This window comes from Hippoglossus hippoglossus, chromosome 14, assembly GCF_009819705.1.
Source record: "Hippoglossus hippoglossus isolate fHipHip1 chromosome 14, fHipHip1.pri, whole genome shotgun sequence".
NCBI classification, from domain to species: Eukaryota; Metazoa; Chordata; class Actinopteri; order Pleuronectiformes; family Pleuronectidae; genus Hippoglossus; species Hippoglossus hippoglossus.
Genome location: NC_047164.1, coordinates 14,360,793 through 14,381,258, shown reverse-complemented (window position 1 = coordinate 14,381,258; position 20,466 = coordinate 14,360,793). Strand labels below are relative to the sequence as shown.

The 20,466-nt window shown below is 42.1% G+C and overlaps 1 protein-coding gene and 1 long non-coding RNA gene across 2 annotated transcripts in view; one reads left to right on the top strand and one right to left on the bottom strand.

Annotated features, from left to right (window-relative positions):
• Positions 1 to 167: 167 nt before the first annotated feature.
• On the bottom strand, positions 168 to 2,149 carry LOC117774965. The gene is made up of 2 exons (XR_004616145.1): positions 1,408 to 2,149; positions 168 to 1,367 (listed from the first exon to the last, which is right to left on the bottom strand). It is a non-coding gene; the product is annotated as an uncharacterized LOC117774965 (long non-coding RNA).
• Positions 2,150 to 3,953: 1,804 nt separating this feature from the next.
• The window catches only part of LOC117774963 (sodium/potassium/calcium exchanger 3-like), a 44,553-nt gene continuing 28,040 nt past the window's right edge, over positions 3,954 to 20,466 (top strand). The window contains exons 1-5 of the mRNA XM_034607726.1: positions 3,954 to 4,468; positions 11,396 to 11,506; positions 19,653 to 19,729; positions 20,022 to 20,096; positions 20,190 to 20,274. Of these exons, the coding sequence (XP_034463617.1) occupies positions 4,366 to 4,468; positions 11,396 to 11,506; positions 19,653 to 19,729; positions 20,022 to 20,096; positions 20,190 to 20,274 (451 nt within the window). The 5' untranslated portion in view covers positions 3,954 to 4,365. The remainder of the gene's footprint in view (positions 4,469 to 11,395; positions 11,507 to 19,652; positions 19,730 to 20,021; positions 20,097 to 20,189; positions 20,275 to 20,466) is intronic.

Below are 20,466 nucleotides of genomic sequence, written 5' to 3'. Positions count from 1 at the left end.
CACAACATTTTTGAGTTAGATTCCGTTGGTTTGATCGATGTCATGCATCCACAGATACAAACAGCAGATAAATATTTGATCCGAGAGGGCTCCTGATGTTTAGAAATACCCAAACAGCTGATTTTATCAGGCACAGCATGGGATTAAATTGAGGATTTCCATTTTTGGGAAACTGAAAGTTTGGTTTTGATGCATTTTGAACAAAATCAATACTGTCATAATGTTAAATTAACAATTGTAAAGAATTCAAAATCTGAACTTGAATAATTTAAAAGACAAGACCTCTTTGAGTTCTGCATTGCAGTGTTGTTGTCCTGCCGTGCAACAACCCATGACATGTTTCTGTTTTCTTTACAATCCAGCCTGTTAATAAGTGATGCCTCCACCTCATATAACAATTACTGTGGGTGATAAATGAATCACGTCATAAACCCTCAAGTCATAAACCCTGCATTCAAAGACATTAAAATATACAAAACTCCAGGGTGCTGCAGCTATGTATGAGGCTCCATTGACCTTTATTATTTGATTTAAAGTATGCCTTATCCTGTTTTTGTTGTAATTTTTAACAGCAGACATTATCCAGGCCACTTCCACTTACGTACATTCTTTTTTACGCAAAAGGGGGTTTGTGTACTTTTGCTCTTTCTGGGAAACTGGCAGGGTAGATTATTAGCAGACAGCATCACGGAGCTGCTTCTTAACCTTAACCCTGTTTCTGGAAGGTCTCTGTGTGACATGAAGTCTTGGTTTCCTAACACAGGCAGCGTGGCAGGTCCCCGTTTTAATATTTTTGAATTTTGTCTTAAATGAGACAATAAGACTGAAGAATTTATAGCGGAGAGAGAGAGAGAAAGAAGATTTATAGAATCAATTGCAAAGCATGTAACATATTTTACTACATTCTATTATTATGGATTTATTTTTGTCAAAACAAGGATTAATCCAAAGGTCTGTATGTCATTGATTTACGTTGTTTCTACTGGAATCAAGCCATTTTTGCCACCGACTCATTTATTTTTGTTAATAATAGTAATAATAATAATAATGTCATATTTAGTTTGTAGTCAGGATGGACATTTCCTGCAAGTGGGCCCAACAGAATATAATTAGAAGCATCTATAAACCCCACAAACAAAGTTTCATGCACAACTAGAATCATCACATCGTCATCAACAATAGGTACAAAAACAACATTGCTGATTGTAGCAAAGGATTGGACTATTCATCACACTTTATTATACAATGTGTATGGTGACTTAATCACCATCTTGTATCAGTGTAGACAGTATACACTCCATCCTGGTATGGTGTTACCATAACCAGTTAGTTCACTATTTGTTATATGGAGACAGTGTTAAATTAGACTTAAGGGTTAACTAGAATGTCATTCAGTAGAACGGATACCTCCGGCAACAGTCGCCTTAAATTGCACAAAATTTCACACATTCATAGATATCAGTTCCCTTAAAATGCCAGATTTTTTTTAATAAGAAAGTTATCCTCTGGAAAATCTATGAAAATGTTCTAAAAGCCTTATCTCACTAAGTTAAAGAAAGTACAAAAAAGAATCCCTGGAACTGCCCCCTGATCCAGATCCAGACCATTATTTAATTGTTCTTCTCTAACCCAGTGGAAATCCGTCCAAACAATCATACAAATCAACCAACAAACAAATGGACAGGGGTGAAAACGTGAGTGGGACAGTTGAGAGAATCAGTGGAGTCTCTCCCTCTAGTATAGATAGTCTCCCTAATCAAAAAGCACTGTTTCTGCTCCTCTGACTGACTCCTTGACTCCTGGGATCCTGATGAATGTACCATAGTCAATAAACTAGAGTGCATGTTGGTGTCTTTCCCAGAAGGCTGAACACTCTAACACCCGCCCACACATCGTAAAACACATCTTAGTAACCTTGAATATATGTAAATTATGAGCCATTAGGACTTTGTACATATGTCTGTATAATGTATATTGTAACTAAGACATTTATTGCACTCACACCTTCATGGACATTTATATATTTTAGAAGTTTTTTATGTTTTTAATGTTTACTTTGATGTTGTAGTTTAATCCCCTGCCCCTGAATAAACTATTGGACTTTAAATCATTGACAGGTATTTTAAGTCACAAGAGTTTTTTTCATTGCACCTTTAGGGTACACTGTCTAGTTTTAAACACAGATAGAAAAAATGCATGTTTCAAATATTCAACTTATTTACTTTTTTACAGCTCAAAACCCATCTTTTTAAACTGGCATATTCAGTCTGATCGTTTTCCATTTGGCCAACCTACATCAAGTTTTATTCACTGTTCATTTTATTGATCATTTTAATACATTGTTTTTTGTTCAGTTTTTATCCATGTCTTGTAAGGTGACCTTCAGTGCTGTGAAAAGCGCCTGTAAACAAAATGTATTATTATTACTTATTTTGATGTTGTAGTTTGAATCCCATGCTCCTGAAGAAACTACTATTTTTCAAAGTTGGAATATGAAGATTAACTTGAGCTTGGACTTTAAATCATTAAAGGGTATTTTAAGTCATTGGGGTAAGCTGTCAAGTTTTTTACTGCACAAATAGTGCAGTAAACATGAATAGAAATTATTTTTCAGAATATTCAAATTAGGCAATGCTTAATTTGGAAGCACAATGTGTTGGGTTTTTTTAAGGTAACGATACACACAAGATATTGTGGTGAGTGACTATTGCTTTGTTCTCTGCAGCCAACAGACAGTACATGGAGGGTCTTTAAGAGCAGGGTGACTGTGGAGCTGGAGGCAGAGCAGGTCATCCACTAATCACAGGGTTGGCAGTCAGACTACCAGCTGTGAACACAACAGCTGTATTTATAGCATATATATATATATATGTGTGTCTCCATGCGTCACACAGGTGTATTTTGCAGGGGAAAAGAGGAGCTGTCACTCAATATCAGACGAGCTCAGCTGCAGTAAGGAAGTGGAACTTACAGGTTTAAAAATCATCTGCTCGTGAAAGCGGCCGGATCTCAGTGTCTGTGTGAGAACAGGTTCCATCCACATGTTTCAGAGAACAGCGTCGTCATGCAGCACTCTGCGAGCAGACCTGTCTGTTGTGATGTAACTGTCTGTTGTGATGTAACTGGTGTTTATTCATCTGCATTATACTCTTGTTTTGTTTCCCCATTGTTGTACAACACAACCGTCAATATTCAGTGAAATGCAGTTACACCGTGAGTGATGTTGTTTTAGCATCTCTGACCAGATGACTCACAATGTTGAATCACTTAGAAACCGTCTCCCTGCTGAGTGGTTTCATGTTGTACTTGTGATAGCTGACTATCTATACGATCAATTTTATATTTTTCTAAACATTTCAATCAAAAGCACATCTTATAGTAGATCTTGCCCCGGTGTCTCCGTTCAGCCCAATGCAAAATGAATGTAAAATATGAAGCAGCTTTCATTATAACTGTTGTGTGATCTGGTTAATATGATTATTTGCACGCACTGGACTGGTGAACTTAATACATTAACTCACATCTGATTCTGTTTGTCAAATTATAAGTAACTGTTTGTGGAATGAAATGAGACGACGGACACTTTTAATTGTAATGGAGTGTTTTTCCAATAATATTCATCGATGTGTGGCTTTGCACAAACAGAAAACCAGGAATGGTTTAAATGTGCACCTAAGCGCATCAGGACTCATCCATGGTAAATTGGGCCCCTTTATGGCCCCTGATTGAAAAAACTCCTAGATCCGCCACTGCCCATATGTATAGATACCACATCCTTCCACCAAGTTTCATGGGAATCCATTCAGCTGTTTTTCAATAATCTGGATCACAAACAAACAAATAAACAAACAGAGCTGAAAACAAAACCACTAACACGCACCTCCGCATGTCCTCTGACCGAGGTTTCCTGAGTTTGTCGCCGCCTGGTGGCCACACAGGGGAGGTGTCGGTGGGAGCAGGGGGAGGTAGGGGGAGTGAAGGCGCACGGAGCTCAGAGCATGTCGCCTCCTGTGGCTGCACCTCACTGCTGTCGACCTTTCAGTCTGAGCACATGAACGCACAAAGCTCCTTTTACGCGTCTTCCTCGCTATGATCCAGGCGGAGGCTCGGCGCACTGAAGCGGCTCGGCCTCTGCTCTGAGCCCGGACAGCAGAACCAGGCTGGTCCCTGACACCAGCGGGGATTTCTGTTGTTTTTGTTCTCCTGTCTTTTAGAACTCAACTTGGCAGAGAAGTCGCTCGCTGCTGTTGTCGCCCCCGCTGCCCTGCCGGGAGGAGGCTTGTGCGCGGACACAAAGTGTGGAACAAGTGTGAGAAAGCCGGAGAGCAACAGATGTTTCTTGGTGGATATGCGGCCGGCTGAGGAATGAGAGCTGCTGCGAGGCACCGGCGGCCCTTCCAGCGGTTCTGCTGCTGTGGAGTCGGGCTGCTCGCCGTCATTTGGCTCGCTCAGGTCATCCAGGCACCAGGTGAGACCTTAATATAGACTCTCATGCGGTGCGCGCCCAGTCATTTTAATCCTATACATTCTTATATCTAGCCACAGGAACATAAACGACACAGCAAGGCAAAAGTATTTTTAAACAATTTATCATCTTATGCATCATAGGAATCTGTTTTTATACATTTGATGTGTGTGTTTGCCCTGAAGGATGAGAAGAGGTGCAGCCACCAGGAGGTCATAATTTACAAATAACCATATTTTAACCTTATATATAAAGATCATATAATGAAAGAGAGAAAAGCAAAACCATTTATATAAAATAAATCTTAAGAGAAATGAAACTGTAAAGAAAAAAGAAGATATATATGCTGTATGTAAGAAGATATGTATGCTATATTACCCGTGAACATCTATATAATATCTCACCTGTATGATCCATGTGTGCAGAGTACAACACGAAGTGCAGCAAAATCTCTAATAGGCCTCCCCTCTTGTCCATTGATCTCAAATTCCTCTTTCCTATGGATTTAAATATGAATATATATATATATATGGACTGTGCCCAAATTCTCCATCAAAATGCATTTGTAGGTTGAACGTATATGTTATTATAGCATAATAAAAGTAAGATAAGTAGGTGCAAAGGTTTCAAGGTGTGATTCTCCAGCTATTCTTAAAGCAAAGCTTTATCCTCAAAGTGATGAAACCGTTCACCTGAAACACAGCGTTTGAATATTCAAACCTTACTTACATTATTTTCTAACACGCCTTCTAACCGTCTGCCAGCTTCTGTCCTCCTGCTCATGATTTTTACTCGGCTCTTTCTGCAGGAATCTGACAGTTTGCTGATTACATAAATCACACCCAATTTGTGGCGTATAATAAATCTGCTCGCTGATTATAAGTTCAGTTTGGTTGTTGCAGGTTCAGCAGGCGTTGATTTGATGCCCTGTGTGACTGGGCGCGTTATGGATTTTGTCGTCTTGTCCCTTTTTATATTTCTGCGTCTTACAATAAGAATGTGTTTTTCATTCTGCCAAATAAATTCTTATTAAACGTAGACGAATATAAATGAATTCTATTTATCTTGAAATTATTTACGGTAACTGTCATTTCATCCTATTAATAACCCGATGCCATACACATGATTGACATTATCCCGATTTTCTGATTTCCCCACGGCCTGATTCCTCCTCTATCCCCACGGCAACATTGAACTTGACACAGTAAGAACAGCATCATCTATAAAAGGACATGTGGTGTTAGTTCATGTCACACAAATCATCGGTTTTATCATAGTCCATGACCAGACGCACCTTCACTATGCGACCCTCTCTGACACTCACACACAGACACACACACACACACACACACACACACACACACACACACACACACACACACACACACACACACACACACCCTTCCCCCCAGCTCATTATCCTCTCATCACCTTTTCTGATGTGGTCACACTGTCGCACACACTCTTCAGCAGCTTCAGTTTTCCCCCGTAATCCTATGTGTGTGTGTGTGTGTGTGTGTGTGTGTGTGTGTGTGTGTGTGTGTGTGTGTGTGTGTGTGTGTGTGTGTGTGTGTGTGTGTGTGTGTGTGTGTGTGTGTGTGTGCGCGTGCTGTGAAGATTTGAAGCAGTGAACTTTTTGTTCCATCTGCAGTGTTTTGATTCACGTTACGGTCTCATCCTGGTATTGCAGGATGCTGTCCTTCGCTGAAGAGTGTCCTGGTGAATGAGCCGTGTCATTAATATTTATACTTCACCTTTAAAATATGAGTGTGCCATCAACCAGAAGAGGTTTTTTGAACCGAGACCAAGGCCGCTCAACTTAAACCATGTAAGAGCTCTGGGCGAAGCATGTGGTCTGCTGTTTGTAATGGCGACAGGCAGGTTACGCTCGCAATGTACTCGGAAAATATGACACATCCTGTAGCATCCCGAATACCACGGCCTAGTATGACTATTTATGGTTGTGCCCGAACACTGCCATATCAATATTAGTCAGATTTAGTAAAACAACACGAAGTGACACACCAACACAAACTGTTTACAAGTGTATTTTATCACCATCAACTCTCAAAGGATTATGACAAACTGTACAAGCATCCACTGCCAAAAAAGCAACAAACATGGTTGAAAGCAGTGAAGAAGTAGGAGAAACTCTCTAAAGACAGAAGCAGCAAGGAAAAGCTTTTGTTATTTCTGTACTTTTTGACCTTTTGTCTTTATATAAGGGAGGTTTAATGCTTGATTGATAGTTTAAAGCCTTAGTAACAACATTTTATTTCCAAGATGGCTGTCTGGCAGCAGTGAGTCGAACAGCTGTCACACCCATGGACGTCACATCCGTGTTTGTCAGCACACAAAATGCCACATGGATCTTTTTTTTTAAGAACTTAATGTTAAACCTGGAATAACATTATTTGGGATCCCTGAGAGCAGTGGGAACGAGCTGTAAACGTACATCGGCATATTATTTTTCTGAAGGTGAAATAGCAAATATAGCAAATGTGTTCGCCAGTAGTGGCTTATTTGCACATTGAGCAGAGACACATCACCTCTGTCAGTTTGTTTATTTGTTTGTTGGTTTACTGGGTATTTAGCAGGATTACACAAACAGTACTGGACCGATTATCATGAAACTTAGTGGAAGGATGCTTAATTGGTCAGGAAAGAAGTTATTACATTTTTATGCAGATCTGGATCACGGGAGAGAATCAAGTAATTTTTTTCCTACTTTCTTTTCAACATTTTCTTTGGTTTCTGAGAAAGTAATTTATTTGATGGAAAATAAATCAGGCATGTTTAGGGGACTGATATTTACGAGTGTGAATTTTGTGCAGATCAAAATACAAATAAGGATCTAATGAATTTAAATGTGGTTTCATTAGAGATCTGGGCCTTGGCTGAGGTTTCCACTCTTAAGTGCCATTCTTGCTGTGTTTGGTCCCCACTGTGGGAAACCTCTGTCTCTTTGTCTCTTCAATGTTCTGCTGTGCTCAGTGGCTGGTTGCTTTGTCTGTCCCCAGTTTGGTGCTGGGGAGGTCGTGTGCAGTGGTTTTTTATCAGAGCCAAAAATAAAAAATACGTGCCTAAACTTGTTACAATCCTCTGTAGAGCTGAGGGAAGCAGATCAGTTGCAAATGATCCTCTGTGGGGTTATTATCACATCCAGTCATGTTGCCCATTGTTAGAATACAAGGTAAATGGTTACAGCCACTACTACTACTACTATGTAGAATCCATCCAGTGAGTCTATTGGTCTGGAAGCGTATACACACGAGATTGCACCAGTTTGATTCATTAGTGTGACAAACAAAAGTATTCATACACCTTCGCGGTTTCAGCTTTCTGCTAAAATCAATATATTTCCCCCCTAAATCTACCGTCGATATCTTGTTGTATTGTTATTTTGTTGATGTGGTTCTACTCTGTGCACTCCTGTCCGTGCTGGAAGAGGGATCCCTCATTTCTGACTCTCCCTGAAGTTTGTATGTTTTAAGTTGCGGGTTCAGGAAAACAGGATGGTGCCCTATGTGGGCTATACAAATACAATTTGATCGTTTTTTTTTGATGATTCTTGAAATCTTACATAGACATAAGTTTTCAGACCCTTTGCCATGACACTTGGAATTAGTCTCAGATATCTCCCATTTCACTCGACCCTCTTTAATTGCAGCTCACTCGTGGTACAGTCATGATTGGACGTGGTTTTGAAAGTCACACTCCTGTCTCTATAAGGTGTCTCAGCTGACACTCAATGTCACAGCAAAAACCAGGTCGTGAGGTCGTAGCGACTGCCTGCAAAAAGCTCAGTGATTGGCCAATCGGGCCTTGGTAACAGAGGCGACAATCACCTGATGGTCACTCAGACTGGGCTGCGCTGATTTTGCACGTCAAGGACTCTCAGACAAGATTCTCTGGTTTGATGACACCAAGATTGAACTGTCAGGACCTCGGACTAGACATCGACCCAATCAAACATCTCTGCAGCCTTAGAGACGGCTCTGCGCCCACAGTCAACTTGAGAGGACAGAAAATCCAGGTGCGCAACGCTTGTCACGTCATATCCAAGAAGACTGGACACAGCGATCATGGCCAAAGGGTCTGAACAGATATTCTTTTTTTTGTCTCAATCAATTATCAAACATTTCTATAATTCAATTTTGGATTTGTCATGGTCGGGTATTGAGTGTTGACTGATGAGGGAGAAAATTAATTTGAATCGTTGAAGCATTAGGCTGCAGAATAATGGGTCTGACTTTTCTTTTCTAATGCACTGCAGATTAGTACCAATACGGGTTTGACGAAAAAAAGAAAATGTAATCAAGTCAAGTATGAATACGTAATTGTTGCAGCTGGATGTGCAAACTCTCTGCAGTGAATATAAACTGGTTATATTAATTTACACATTAATAGGAGAAAGTTTACCTGATCGTACCGCGTCATAATCCTTTTTCAAGCTTTGGTTTTTCACTATTTGAACTCGGTGGTGTCTACGCTCAGATATTTACTGCGGTTTGATCCCATTTAAGGTCAAATCCAAAGCTCATCCTCTGTGTTTACTGCAACATGACACTGACTGAACGTTCGGTGTGAATGTCACAGAGAGACCTGCACGACTGCTCTGTTTTCTATATGAAAATGTTGGACTGAGATACAGATATTTATTTTACATTAAGCAATATCCAAAGATTCAGGTTTCAGATGCAGCCGTGTGCAACCTGCTTGTGGAGGATTTCCCAGTCAGAGACCACACAGGTTCACCACCACAGGCTGCAGTCACTGAGTCCCTGTGGAGGCACTGAGCCTGTTTGGGGTAAGAAGTGAGGAAGCCGGTCTGTTCAGTCGATGTGTGATTGATGGGATCAAATGTCTTGTTTTTGCTGACGGAAGAGGAGGCAGCAGTGGTGTGTGTGTCTTCTGAATGGAGCTGATTACTGTGTGTATGGCTTCGGGCTTTCCTTCAAATAATGGTTTCTTCTTCAAGACCTCGGAAAGTTAAAAAAGTTACAATGATTTTCAGCTCGTGTCATTCCGTCCATGTGTTAAGACTACAAACAAATCAATGAATGCATTTCACAACACGAGGAATACATGAGTGGCACAGAGCTTCAGTGCCAGTTCCCCGTGCTCTTTATTACCTCTGCCAAAGAGGTCATGTGCATTTGTCTGGTGGTTGGTTGGTTTGTTAGTTGGTTTGTTTGTTAGTTAACAAGACTAAACAAAAGGTCCTGGACGGATTACCACAAAACTTGGCGAAAGGATGCGATATGGATGAGAATAATTTATGGATCATGATAAAATAAATCAAGATAATTCATAGTGTGTGAAAGTTGGTGCAGTCTGATCGACTTTCAGGGGAGTGATGTGTCTTAGTGGAGGTTTGTGCTCTACATATAAGAGCTACAAATGTGAAGAGAGATGAATTGTAGTTTATATTATTTATACCTAACATGATGGTATTTATACTTACCTTTCTTCGTTCAAGCAGCGTGTTTATGCTGAGGAACGTGGAGGCAGGATTAAGATATTTCCACACAAACACCACATTTCATCAGCTTTCATCACTGATCCTTCTGTTACCTCTGCACACCATGCGAAGTGTCTTAAATCAACTGAATCTGGGAAAAAATAAACTTTTGAAAGATAATCACGTATTTTATTTCAGCTTTTTCTAATGAGACAAGATGTGGTTGAAGGTGTTGAAGGCTTCACCCCGGTTCGATGTGTGAAAGTGGTGCAGAGCCATCTGTGGCAGTAACCCATTTGAATTTCATACGTGTCGAGCCCCTCTTGATGCCTCAACATGAAAGCCTTCACGTCTCCTCTCAGCCGCGGCCGCTGCCCTCGCCAAACAGGCTCATTGAGCTGCATGCTACAAAGAGACACTACAGCGCCTGGCAATCACAAAATGCATCAGACACAGGCACCAAGCCGCTTCATAAATAAAAGGCCCCTGTGTAGTGCAGGGCGTAATAACCGTCTCGCTATCTTCTCGGGCCCTCGGTGGAAGGATCTCTGGGTAGCAGAGGGGGAATATGTGTATTTTTCTCCCCCCACGGAGGAGAGATGATGAGATAGATGATGAGACAGCTCTATCTGTGGGGAGTTCCTCAGCTGTCAGCCTAGTAAAGCTGTAAAAACTGGAAGCCAGACGGAGATTAGCTACTGAGGAATAAAATGCATGGAGCTGAAATACACACCTTTTAAAGATTTCAGTGCTGATGGCTCAGGACAGCTGACGGCGGCATGGAGTGAATTACTGAACATGCTGTTATCTCCCGTGGCCAGAAACATGAAACTACAGTCTGTTGAGCCCTCGCTCAACTAGAGACCAGAATAACTGGAGACACAATTAGGAGACGGAGAAAAAAGGGGATAATTGAGACTCTTAATGATGGTGGAGAATTGTACACAATTCTCAAAATAAGAAATATATGTTTTGATTGCTACTGAAACGATTATTAAGCGAAGCAGTGGGGGGTTATTTTTCTGCCAATCAACGAATTAATTGACTAAACCAATAAATACAAAAAAATCAGTGCTTAAACTATAACGGCACTTAGTAGAGTTCGTACCTCCCCCAAAGCCCAACAGTTCCCTTTTGAAACCACATATTAATTCACTAGATCCAGATTTTAATTTGGATCTGCACCAACTTGCACACACTCATAAATATCAGTCCCCTAAACAGGACGGATTTATCTAATCAAGATCAATGAACTATAAAACAAAATCCCTGCATCTGTTCCCTGAACCAGATCTGCACCAAAAGTTAGTTTTGCGTAATCCTGCTAACTATCAAACTAACACAGAAGAAGACATAACCTCCTTGGCAGAGGTAACAACAATCAAACCACAGTTTCTAAAGCTGGAGTGTGTGAAACTGGTTTTTACACTAAAACGACCCCGGTGTTTTTTTCTTCCTTCCAACAGAAACCGAATCTTCTGCTCTTCGGCCAGGCGTGAACGGCGGGACGCTGCGATGGACTCGCAGGCTGATGCAGGAGAAGTCAGACAACCAGAGCCTGGATCAGCCCCGAGCAGGTGAGTCACTCTGCTTTCAACCAGAAAGATCACGTCTGTGTTCCTCCAGGACAGAGCAGCAAACCCCCCCCCCCCGCCCCCAGACTGTCTGCAGCACTACCTTATCATTCATCATTCAGTGTAGACATGGGTGCTGTGGATAAGATCATCTATAAATCAGAATAACGTGATATTGCGAATTTTTTTTTTTTATACGTCTTTTCAAAGATGTCTGTTTTTTATGTATCCTGTGAATCAGCCCCCATGAAGGTACAGTCGAATTTCTTGCAGCATGAGTGCATTACACTGTCATACTGTCCAATTCATGGTATGATATTTGGAATGGCGCACACAGCCAGAAAAAGGTGCATGGCGAGCGTGGTATTGGTGAGGAAGTGCTGTAGAGAGTAGGTCACGTGCATGTGTGTGAGTGTGTGCGGTGTGTGCAGGTAAACAAGGAGGGCGGAGTGTACCAGAGATTTCTGCCTCTCCCCCCTGCAGGTGAACTTGAAAGGTCATGCGGACGAAGCATTGTGCCGGTTGTCAGGAGTGTGTCGTCACTGTCAAGGCTGTGCACTGAAAAACTCAGAGAGCAGATGAAGCACAAAAGTCAGATTCGATTAAGGTGTTTTTAAGGTGGTCTGTTTTTCTTTTTAGCGGGATACAAGTCACCTGCCTTTGCTTCTCGAGTCTGGTCGCACCCTGAATATTCTGCACAGATTTCCAACTGGCATCTTTGTGAAATTATCCCCGAGCCGTGCCGCCAATCGACAGCACATAATCAGACCTGCGCCTCTGTGCTTCCCAGGCTGATTAGCTGGCTGGCTGACATGAGCTGCATTCATCACAGCTGACAGTTTTATTATTAAAAATTCAGTTCGGGGAGGAAATCTCTTTATTGTTGTGTGGAGATAATGAGACGGAGTAGATAAAATAACAATGCTGCACAAAGAGAGAAAAGAAAAACCCTTTGCCCCTTCTAGGAGAATTCGACTCTGTATCTTCATATCATTTGCATTTACTTTATGACTCTGCTAATATTGGGTTGTCACTCACAATGGAGCATTGTATGAAGAACTGTGTGGGTTATTGTTCAGCTCTGGCAGAAATGTATGCAAGTCAATGTTAATGATATAAAGTGCAAATAACGTGTTAGGAGAGTGCAACCCTGAATATTTTACCCACACAATGAATCATTTTAATCATTTTAAGAATAGATTTGGGTAGAGGACCAGTGTCTGATCATTTCTGCGTTTCTCACTCATCGTGAAGCACAACTTCTCACATTTGTCTTTTTCATCACAGCCGTCGGGAAAGATCAACATGTCAGAGCAACTTAATTTATTCACAACAGGTTTATATAACACGGGCACAGGCGGGGTTTTCTATTTTTATGTGAGTAATGTGTAATTTGGAATAATTTTATTACTGACTTTATCAAGAGGTTTATTTATTTTGGAGGTCCTGGCTGTGACTTGGTCAGTTTATCCACCGTGTGACCATAGATGTCAGTTTTAATTCTCTTCATCGTTTTATCACCAAACCTTGTTCCTCTTAAGCCATTTTAATCTTAAAACCACTCTAGGTTCTGATAATCTGATCTAGAAAAGTAATTCCGCGTCTCTGTGATATTACATAGTTTATATTTTTGCGGAGCTCTGCAGGAACACGGACTCATAGGGGACAATTGATCAGACACCTCACTGTCTTGCTGTCACACATCCTCATCTGTGATGTTACATCAGAGATGTGTGTGTGTGTGGGGGGGGGTTCTTCCACACTTGAGAGCGAGAAATGAGATGAAATGAGAAAAATGACAATGAGAATCGGTGCATCTCTCCAGCATCGCTCCATTTGGTCTGCACAGCCATTTGTGTTTTGCTACCTGATAACACACTTAACCTTTATGAGGCTCCTCGTTATCTCTCACAAAGACACAAGCGGAGTACTTCCCCCGTGGTAAGACTCCGGAGACGTGCAAGGCGAACAAAAGGCTGAACAGGTAGTGTAAGGCGCAGCAGTGAGCGCGGCTCCGGGCTCAGGTTGCCGCCCTCCTCCTCAGCAGGCCGTCTGACAGTGATTGCATAATCTGTAGTGTGATTAAAAGCCTGCCCCGGACCTCGGGGGATATTATCTTGGGGATTGCACAGTAGCGTCCAGCCACAGGCTCTCTCACTGTCTTTTCATCCCTACTCCTCTCAACAAGATGGAGACGGTGTGATCCGCCTTCAGCTGACAAGCCTCGGAGGCTGCGGTTGCTAGGCAACTGAATGCTAAATTTTGAAACCCAGACAATTCTGTCTTTCAAGCATTAAAAGTACAAAGAACTAAAAATAGACGAGGAGGAGATGGAGGATGAGGAGGAGTGGGTGAATTAATCCGAATAATGTAAATGAAGGAAATGGCTCGTGTGTTGCTGAGGCATGTTATGATGTTTATTTTGGCAGGCGACACTCAGCTGAGAATAGTATTTTTCCACTGTCGTGTTTTTGGGGGGTTTTTTTGGAACGGCGTTGAGAAAGAGAAGCTGGCGGATAATCTAACACAAATGAGCCTGGAATGGTGTCGGACATTTACGGGAACAGACAGATTGTGGATGGCACACAAAGCAAACAGCAGTTAATTTGTAATCTTGAGGTTTTGGAAAATTTTGAGCAGAGTTTGGATGTTGCTCAATCCCATTTGCTTTCTGCCCACCAACCAAAATAAGTAAAAAATGTCCTTTGTCATGTACGTTTCATTTTATCCTTGTCCACCAGGCTGAGGATGTGACGGTGTTGTCTGAGTACGATTAGGCTGCATCAGATTTTGCGTTCACTTCTGTCACACCGGAGTAACATGGTGTTCGGTGTGTTTGTTGAGGGGCGAGGTGATTGGTGCGGTTTGAAGCCCTGCTGTCGTTTCATCAACGTCGTATTCAAAGTGCCTCAAAGGAAAGCAAATCAAAGAACAAATGCATAATTGAATTTACATTACACACCTGGATGAAATATTTATTTTTTGATTCCTCATGTAAAATGCAGCAGTGTTGCAGAGGTTTGTGTGTGTGTGTGTGTGTGTGTGTGTGTGTGTGTGTGTGTGTGTGTGTGTGTGTGTGTGTGTGTGTGTGTGTGTATGGATACACCAGCGGCAGTTCGGTTGGTGCATGATACGACTTGACTCAGTGTGCCAGTCGATACCGTAGCTTGACTCCAGGACACCCTGCCGACTTCCAGGTCGATAGCATTATTCCGTCCTGCCCACATTCACCGGCACTGAGGCCTCCTGCAGCAGATTGACTCAGAGAGACATCAGCACACCTTCTACTCAAAGATCTGATCTGCTGCACATGTACCATTATTCTGCACTTCAATAATAATACATATATAAAACAGAATCTGTGAAACAACCATAAACAGTGCTACACATATAGTTTTAAGTTCATCCCTTCCACCAGGGCCCAACAGTCCCCTTATGAGACCACATTTAGATTCACTGGATACAGATTTAATCTGCACCGAATTGCACACACACACATAAACATCAGTCCATTCATCCATTCATTTTCCGCTGAGTAATCAATGAAAATGTTGAAAAACATCCTATTTCACAATGTCCTGGATCTACATCAGCATTTTTAGTTTTGGTGTAATCCTGCTAAATAAAAAGAGGAAACAAATGTAGAAAAAAACATAACCTGAGGTAATACAAGACAGAAAACTGCTTTTCTTTTTGATATAAGTAATATCCAACCTCACACCAAAACAAACTATTTAATGCCCAGCTGCTGTTTGAAATAGGCAACAGTGTTTTATAATTAGAATGGCACTCAGTAGAGCACATTCCTCTGCCAAGGCTGAACAGACCCACACAGGATCGTCTACTTCTTATAGTAGTAATATAAAAGAAAAAAGGTAGCCTGGTAACTTAAATGATTTATTTTTCATAAAACATTGTAAACAATGAAAGTGAAAAATAATTCCTGAATCCATCCATTATTTTTCATCAGCACCAAAATGTGATGGGTTCTTCCGAGGCCTCATCCCTCCTCTCTGTTTGGTGAAACTCGGTTCAGTAGTTTTCCTGCGAACAAATAAACCAACAAACACACACGGGTGAAAACATAACCTCCTTAGTGGAGGTAATAAATGTTGTGGTGCCGCAGCTAAAAGCTAATAAAGTTTTATTGAGTGCACTCAGCGTGTTCCGGCTAAAAGCAGATGCATTAGTCAAATTTACACTTGGCTTCTTTTTATATATTCACCTCTTCATGGAAAAGTTCAATAAAACAAATAAATAAGTCATATAAACAACTCATAATTGTTACTTTGCCGTCAGCAGGTTTGGATATTGAAAAATCAGGAGGCACAAGGGAACGAGAGTAAATTAAAACCAATCGTCAATTCCTTCCCCTGCAGGCCCGGACTTTAGATGATGTTTCCGTCATCGTTCTTTTTCTCTAGGGATTAAAAAATGTAAAAGATAAAGTGTTAGTTGACTTCACATTAATCCACTTTATGTTAACATGTAATTTACAAGATGTTCAAATTCAGTTTTCTCAAGCCTTTTTTTAAACTGGGAAAGAATCAACATGGTTTGATATATATATCATTGGTCATCTCTCCTCTATTGTACAATTTACCGTTAAAGGAAATTCCGATTTTTTAATTTCTTTAACATTGAGAGATTGGGTGGGTTTTTAGATTTCACAGTTTTCCAAGGGAATAATTAATGGATCTTGATGAAAAGATTAGGCACATGTAGGGAACTGATATCTATGTGTGTGTGGAATTTGAAGCAGCTTGATTGAATTTGAGGAGACCTTTGGGCCTTGGTGTGTGTGGTATGTGCTCCACTGTGCGCCTAGCTGTCAATGGATCTAAAATCTATCTTAGCATCTATTGTTAAAACCGAGGCACCCAGTACACACATAAAACTAAGGACCCGTACACACCCGGTATTAACATGTGGTATTTGTGATCCGATCTCAAGTGGACAGGTCTAAGTACAGGTGTGAACGCACTCAGGTCGGATGTAGATACGATCACGTCAGAGCACATTGGGAGGTGGTCTGTGCCACAAGTGTCCACATTCTTTTAAGAGTGTGAACGCAAATCTGTCCTGGGCCACATATGAAGGACCGACTACTCAGCTGACGTCCTCCACTTTCACCATGAATCAAACTTTTTAAAAAATGTATTTGTAACCACATTATCAACACTGATCACCACATCATGATCGATACCTGCCTCGCTCGTGCAGACACACACACACACACAGAGTGACATCGGACACACCTGTGTGTTCAGACTGCGTAAAAAACGACACAGCTTGGAGGTGAGCTCCGATCTGAGATCCGATCACGAGACACAAGTAGGGCCACATTTTAATGTCAGGTGTGAACACACGCACTCAGACCTGTCAATTTGGGATTGGAACACAAAGACCACGGGGCCTAATTCAACAATGTGACAAAGTGTTGTTTGGTTATTCTCCAGTTTAGTCTGATGTTCTCACTTGCTACTGACGCAGTTTGTCACTTCACATGCTGCCTCACACCGACTACATCACCAGATCAAGTCATCACACAGCTGCAGCATCACGTGAAACCCAATGATGTGTTTGTAAATGAAGGAGGATGTAAAAACGTACACAATTCTCAGAGTTATTGAGCGATCGTGCTCAAGAAATCTGTCTCTTCTTTGCTGTTTCACCTTTTTATCAGTGAACGATGATTCAACCAGTTCATTAAAGCTTCTCTCATCACATCCACCCTCTTTGTGCTCTCTGCTGCACAGGAAGTGATGTTCCTCATGTCTGAGCAGACGCCACAGCAGCAGCTTCAGTGCAGCGACTGTTTGAAAAGGTTCAGGAAATAAACAGAGCCGTGTACACCTGTGGGTTATGGAGAAGTTCGAATGAAACAGAGATACGTGAACTGATGAGACGACTGTGACAGACAGAAGCAGATCAGAGGTGGAGGAGTTGTGGGAGCAGTTTGTGATCGTGGCAGAGGAAAGACACCAGGAGCAGTAATGTTGGAGGTCTGAGCACAGAGTGACGTCTCACCGCTTAACTTCTGACTTCAAAATCACTGCTCGTGTCGAGATGATATCCCATCTGGATTAAATCCCTGATTTTGGAAGTTGCAGATGTGCGATTTGTCTTCAGCGCGTGTGTTTCAGTTTGTGGCTCTGTGTTGTGAAACCACAGCGCAACAGTCTTGGTAAGGCACATTCCTGTCCAGCAGCCTTCAGTAAACCAGTACGCACTTTCTGTCCCTGTGTATCTTCTCGCCTCCCCCCCCCCCCCCCCCCCCCCCCCCCCCCCCCCCGCTCTCTCAGACCTCTCCTGAGGGTTTGTGAGGAAAAATAAATATTTTTAGACATTACGGTCCAGAGCTGCTGTCACTTCTCTTTTTTTTCATTTTTCATAAACCCCAACCATGGGAAACACAAATTCACCTCCCCCCTTTCTCACTGTTCATGCAATCGCCTTGCCTTTGGCTTCCTACTGCCACCCATCAAAAAAAAGAAAAAAAAAAAAGCTGCCCCCGGGGAGAGGGTCTCCATAGCAACTGCCTTCACCAGAGCAACTCCTCAAAGCGTCCATCTGAGCTGCATGTCGCAGCCCCTGTGTTTCCACCTACTGCAGAACCTGGGAGTTTGTGTTTTGGGGCAGAGAGGACGCTGGGAGTCGTCCAGGGCTGTGAGACAGGACGCCACAGGCCAAACAAGAGGGTGGAAGAAATAGAATCACAGAGAGCGAGAGAGAGAGCGAGAGAGAGAGAGAGAGAGAGAGAGCGAGAGTGCACAGATGTCCAACAGCTGATCAGCGTGACAGGCCGCTTCAGAAGACGCACACAGGGCAGCCTCACATTCAGGCTCTGCTCTGTGCAATAAGATGACAGAAAGTTTACATGCTAAGCCTCGATGATTTAGTGGATGAGCCCTGCCCTGCAATAACAGCTGGCACACGGATGAAATAGGTTTTTCCCCGAGTCGACTAAGCGATCAGAAGACAAAGGCACGGTGGCCCTGCCCGCGTTCACAAACCCACTCCTACTGCAGGCCTTAAAATTGACACACAAGAAGCAGTAGTAAGAATGCAGGCAGCACATGTGTAAACAGTGGTGCACAAACATTTACATTTTCCGACTGAACATGGCCAAGTCACTGTCCTCTCCCCGGGACCATATGGCCTCCTCCTCTCCGTCTCTGACACCACAGTGTCAAAGATTAAATCTCATATCCCTCATCGCAAGGGACCCGATCTTAATCCACGCAGTCTGTTGTTCAGTTTCCTTGCAGCCACAGTGTGCATCGTGACGGCTGCACTGTGCTTATTGTGTGCTTGTCGACCCACTGTTGTCTCACACAGCACAGGAGCTATAAATAGCTCCGTGCTCCCCCGTAGTTTAAATTCACCCAGCTCTGCTCCGAGTTGTAAATTGGAGCTGCACCTCTCTCTCTCTCTCTCTCTCTCTCTCTCTCTCTCTCTCAAATTGGAGCTGCACCTCTCTCTCTCTCTTTCTCTCTCTCTCTGGTAACGTGTTGGGAGCAGAGGGAGGCTGAGCTGTCATCAACAGTCTTCTTTATCTTTTACACTCGAGGAAGAACAGGAAGCAGCTGCCACTTTCGATTCGACCTCACTTCCTGTCTCGGCCTTGAGTGCAAGACTGTGTCTGCAAGACGTTGTGGTTTCTGCTGCGTCTGAAATGTGACAAACAGGCGGATAACACCATTTTTTATCTGCACGTTCACTTTGAAATGAGTGGATGTAATGAAAGAAGCAAACATCTTTTAAAAATAAAGCTTTATATCAGAGATCAGGAGAAACAACATCTTATAGAGAGAAAATAATTCAACTGTGTAATATGTTCCCTAAATTTAAGGGAAACATTTTGTATTCTGGATTTATTTTCCCGAAAATGAGCAGGCATTTGCTGCAGGCATTTGCTCATTTTAGGGCATCCGACTTTGTGACTCACATCATTTGAACCTGTCAGCATCCATTTGTCTTTGAGTGTTTTTTCAGTGAAGTGATGTCACGTTACATTTAGGCAGATTTTTATTTTATTTGCAGCTGCCAAAATCGACGTTTGTTTTTAATTAGAAAAGGAAATGGAAAAACTCTGAAAACTAAATGAAATATTCAAATCCTCCCCATGTCCGCCCTCCTCCCACAGCCATCCACGAGTTTCCAGAGGACATATTTACCAAGGAGCAGAGGAGGAAAGGGGCTGTGTTGCTTCATACGCTCTGTGTGAGTATTTCACACAATATTTGCCTGATATTTTTTTTCCTTTTTGTTTACATGCTCGACTCATTACGCTCATATTTGACATGATATATTACAAACAGAGGCAGGATGTGTGTGTGTGTGTGTGTGTGTGTGTGTGTGTGTGTGTGTGTGTGTGTGTGTGTGTGTGTGTGTGTGTGTGTGTGTGTGTGTGTGTGTGTGTGTGTGTGTGTGTGTGTGTGTGTGTGTGTGTGTGTGTGTGTGTGTGTGTGTGTGTGTCCCTCCACTCTCTGATCTGTGCTCAACAACTCTACAGGCCATTTACATGTTCTACGCTCTGGCCATCGTGTGTGAAGACTACTTTGTCCCTTCCCTTGAGAAAATATCTGAGGTGAGCATCAACCTGCCTTCGAATATACTTTTCTTCAATCAACAGGTCATTATTTGATTTGTTTTTTTATGGTCTGTTTTTTTTATCTTTCAGAACCTGCAGCTCAGCGAAGATGTGGCCGGGGCAACATTCATGGCGGCAGGAAGCTCTGCTCCAGAGCTATTCACCTCTCTCATTGGTGGGTAGCTCAGCCATTTTAGAGAGTACTTACTTTAGTTCATGATAATAAATTTTTACTTATTCAGATTTAAAGAGATACATTTTGTTTGTAGTTTCTGCAGTAACAGACTCATCCATGAGATGTCAGCAAAGTCCAATTCAAGTGAACTTCTATAACCCCAATTACATACTTGATTTTCACCCCCTCTCT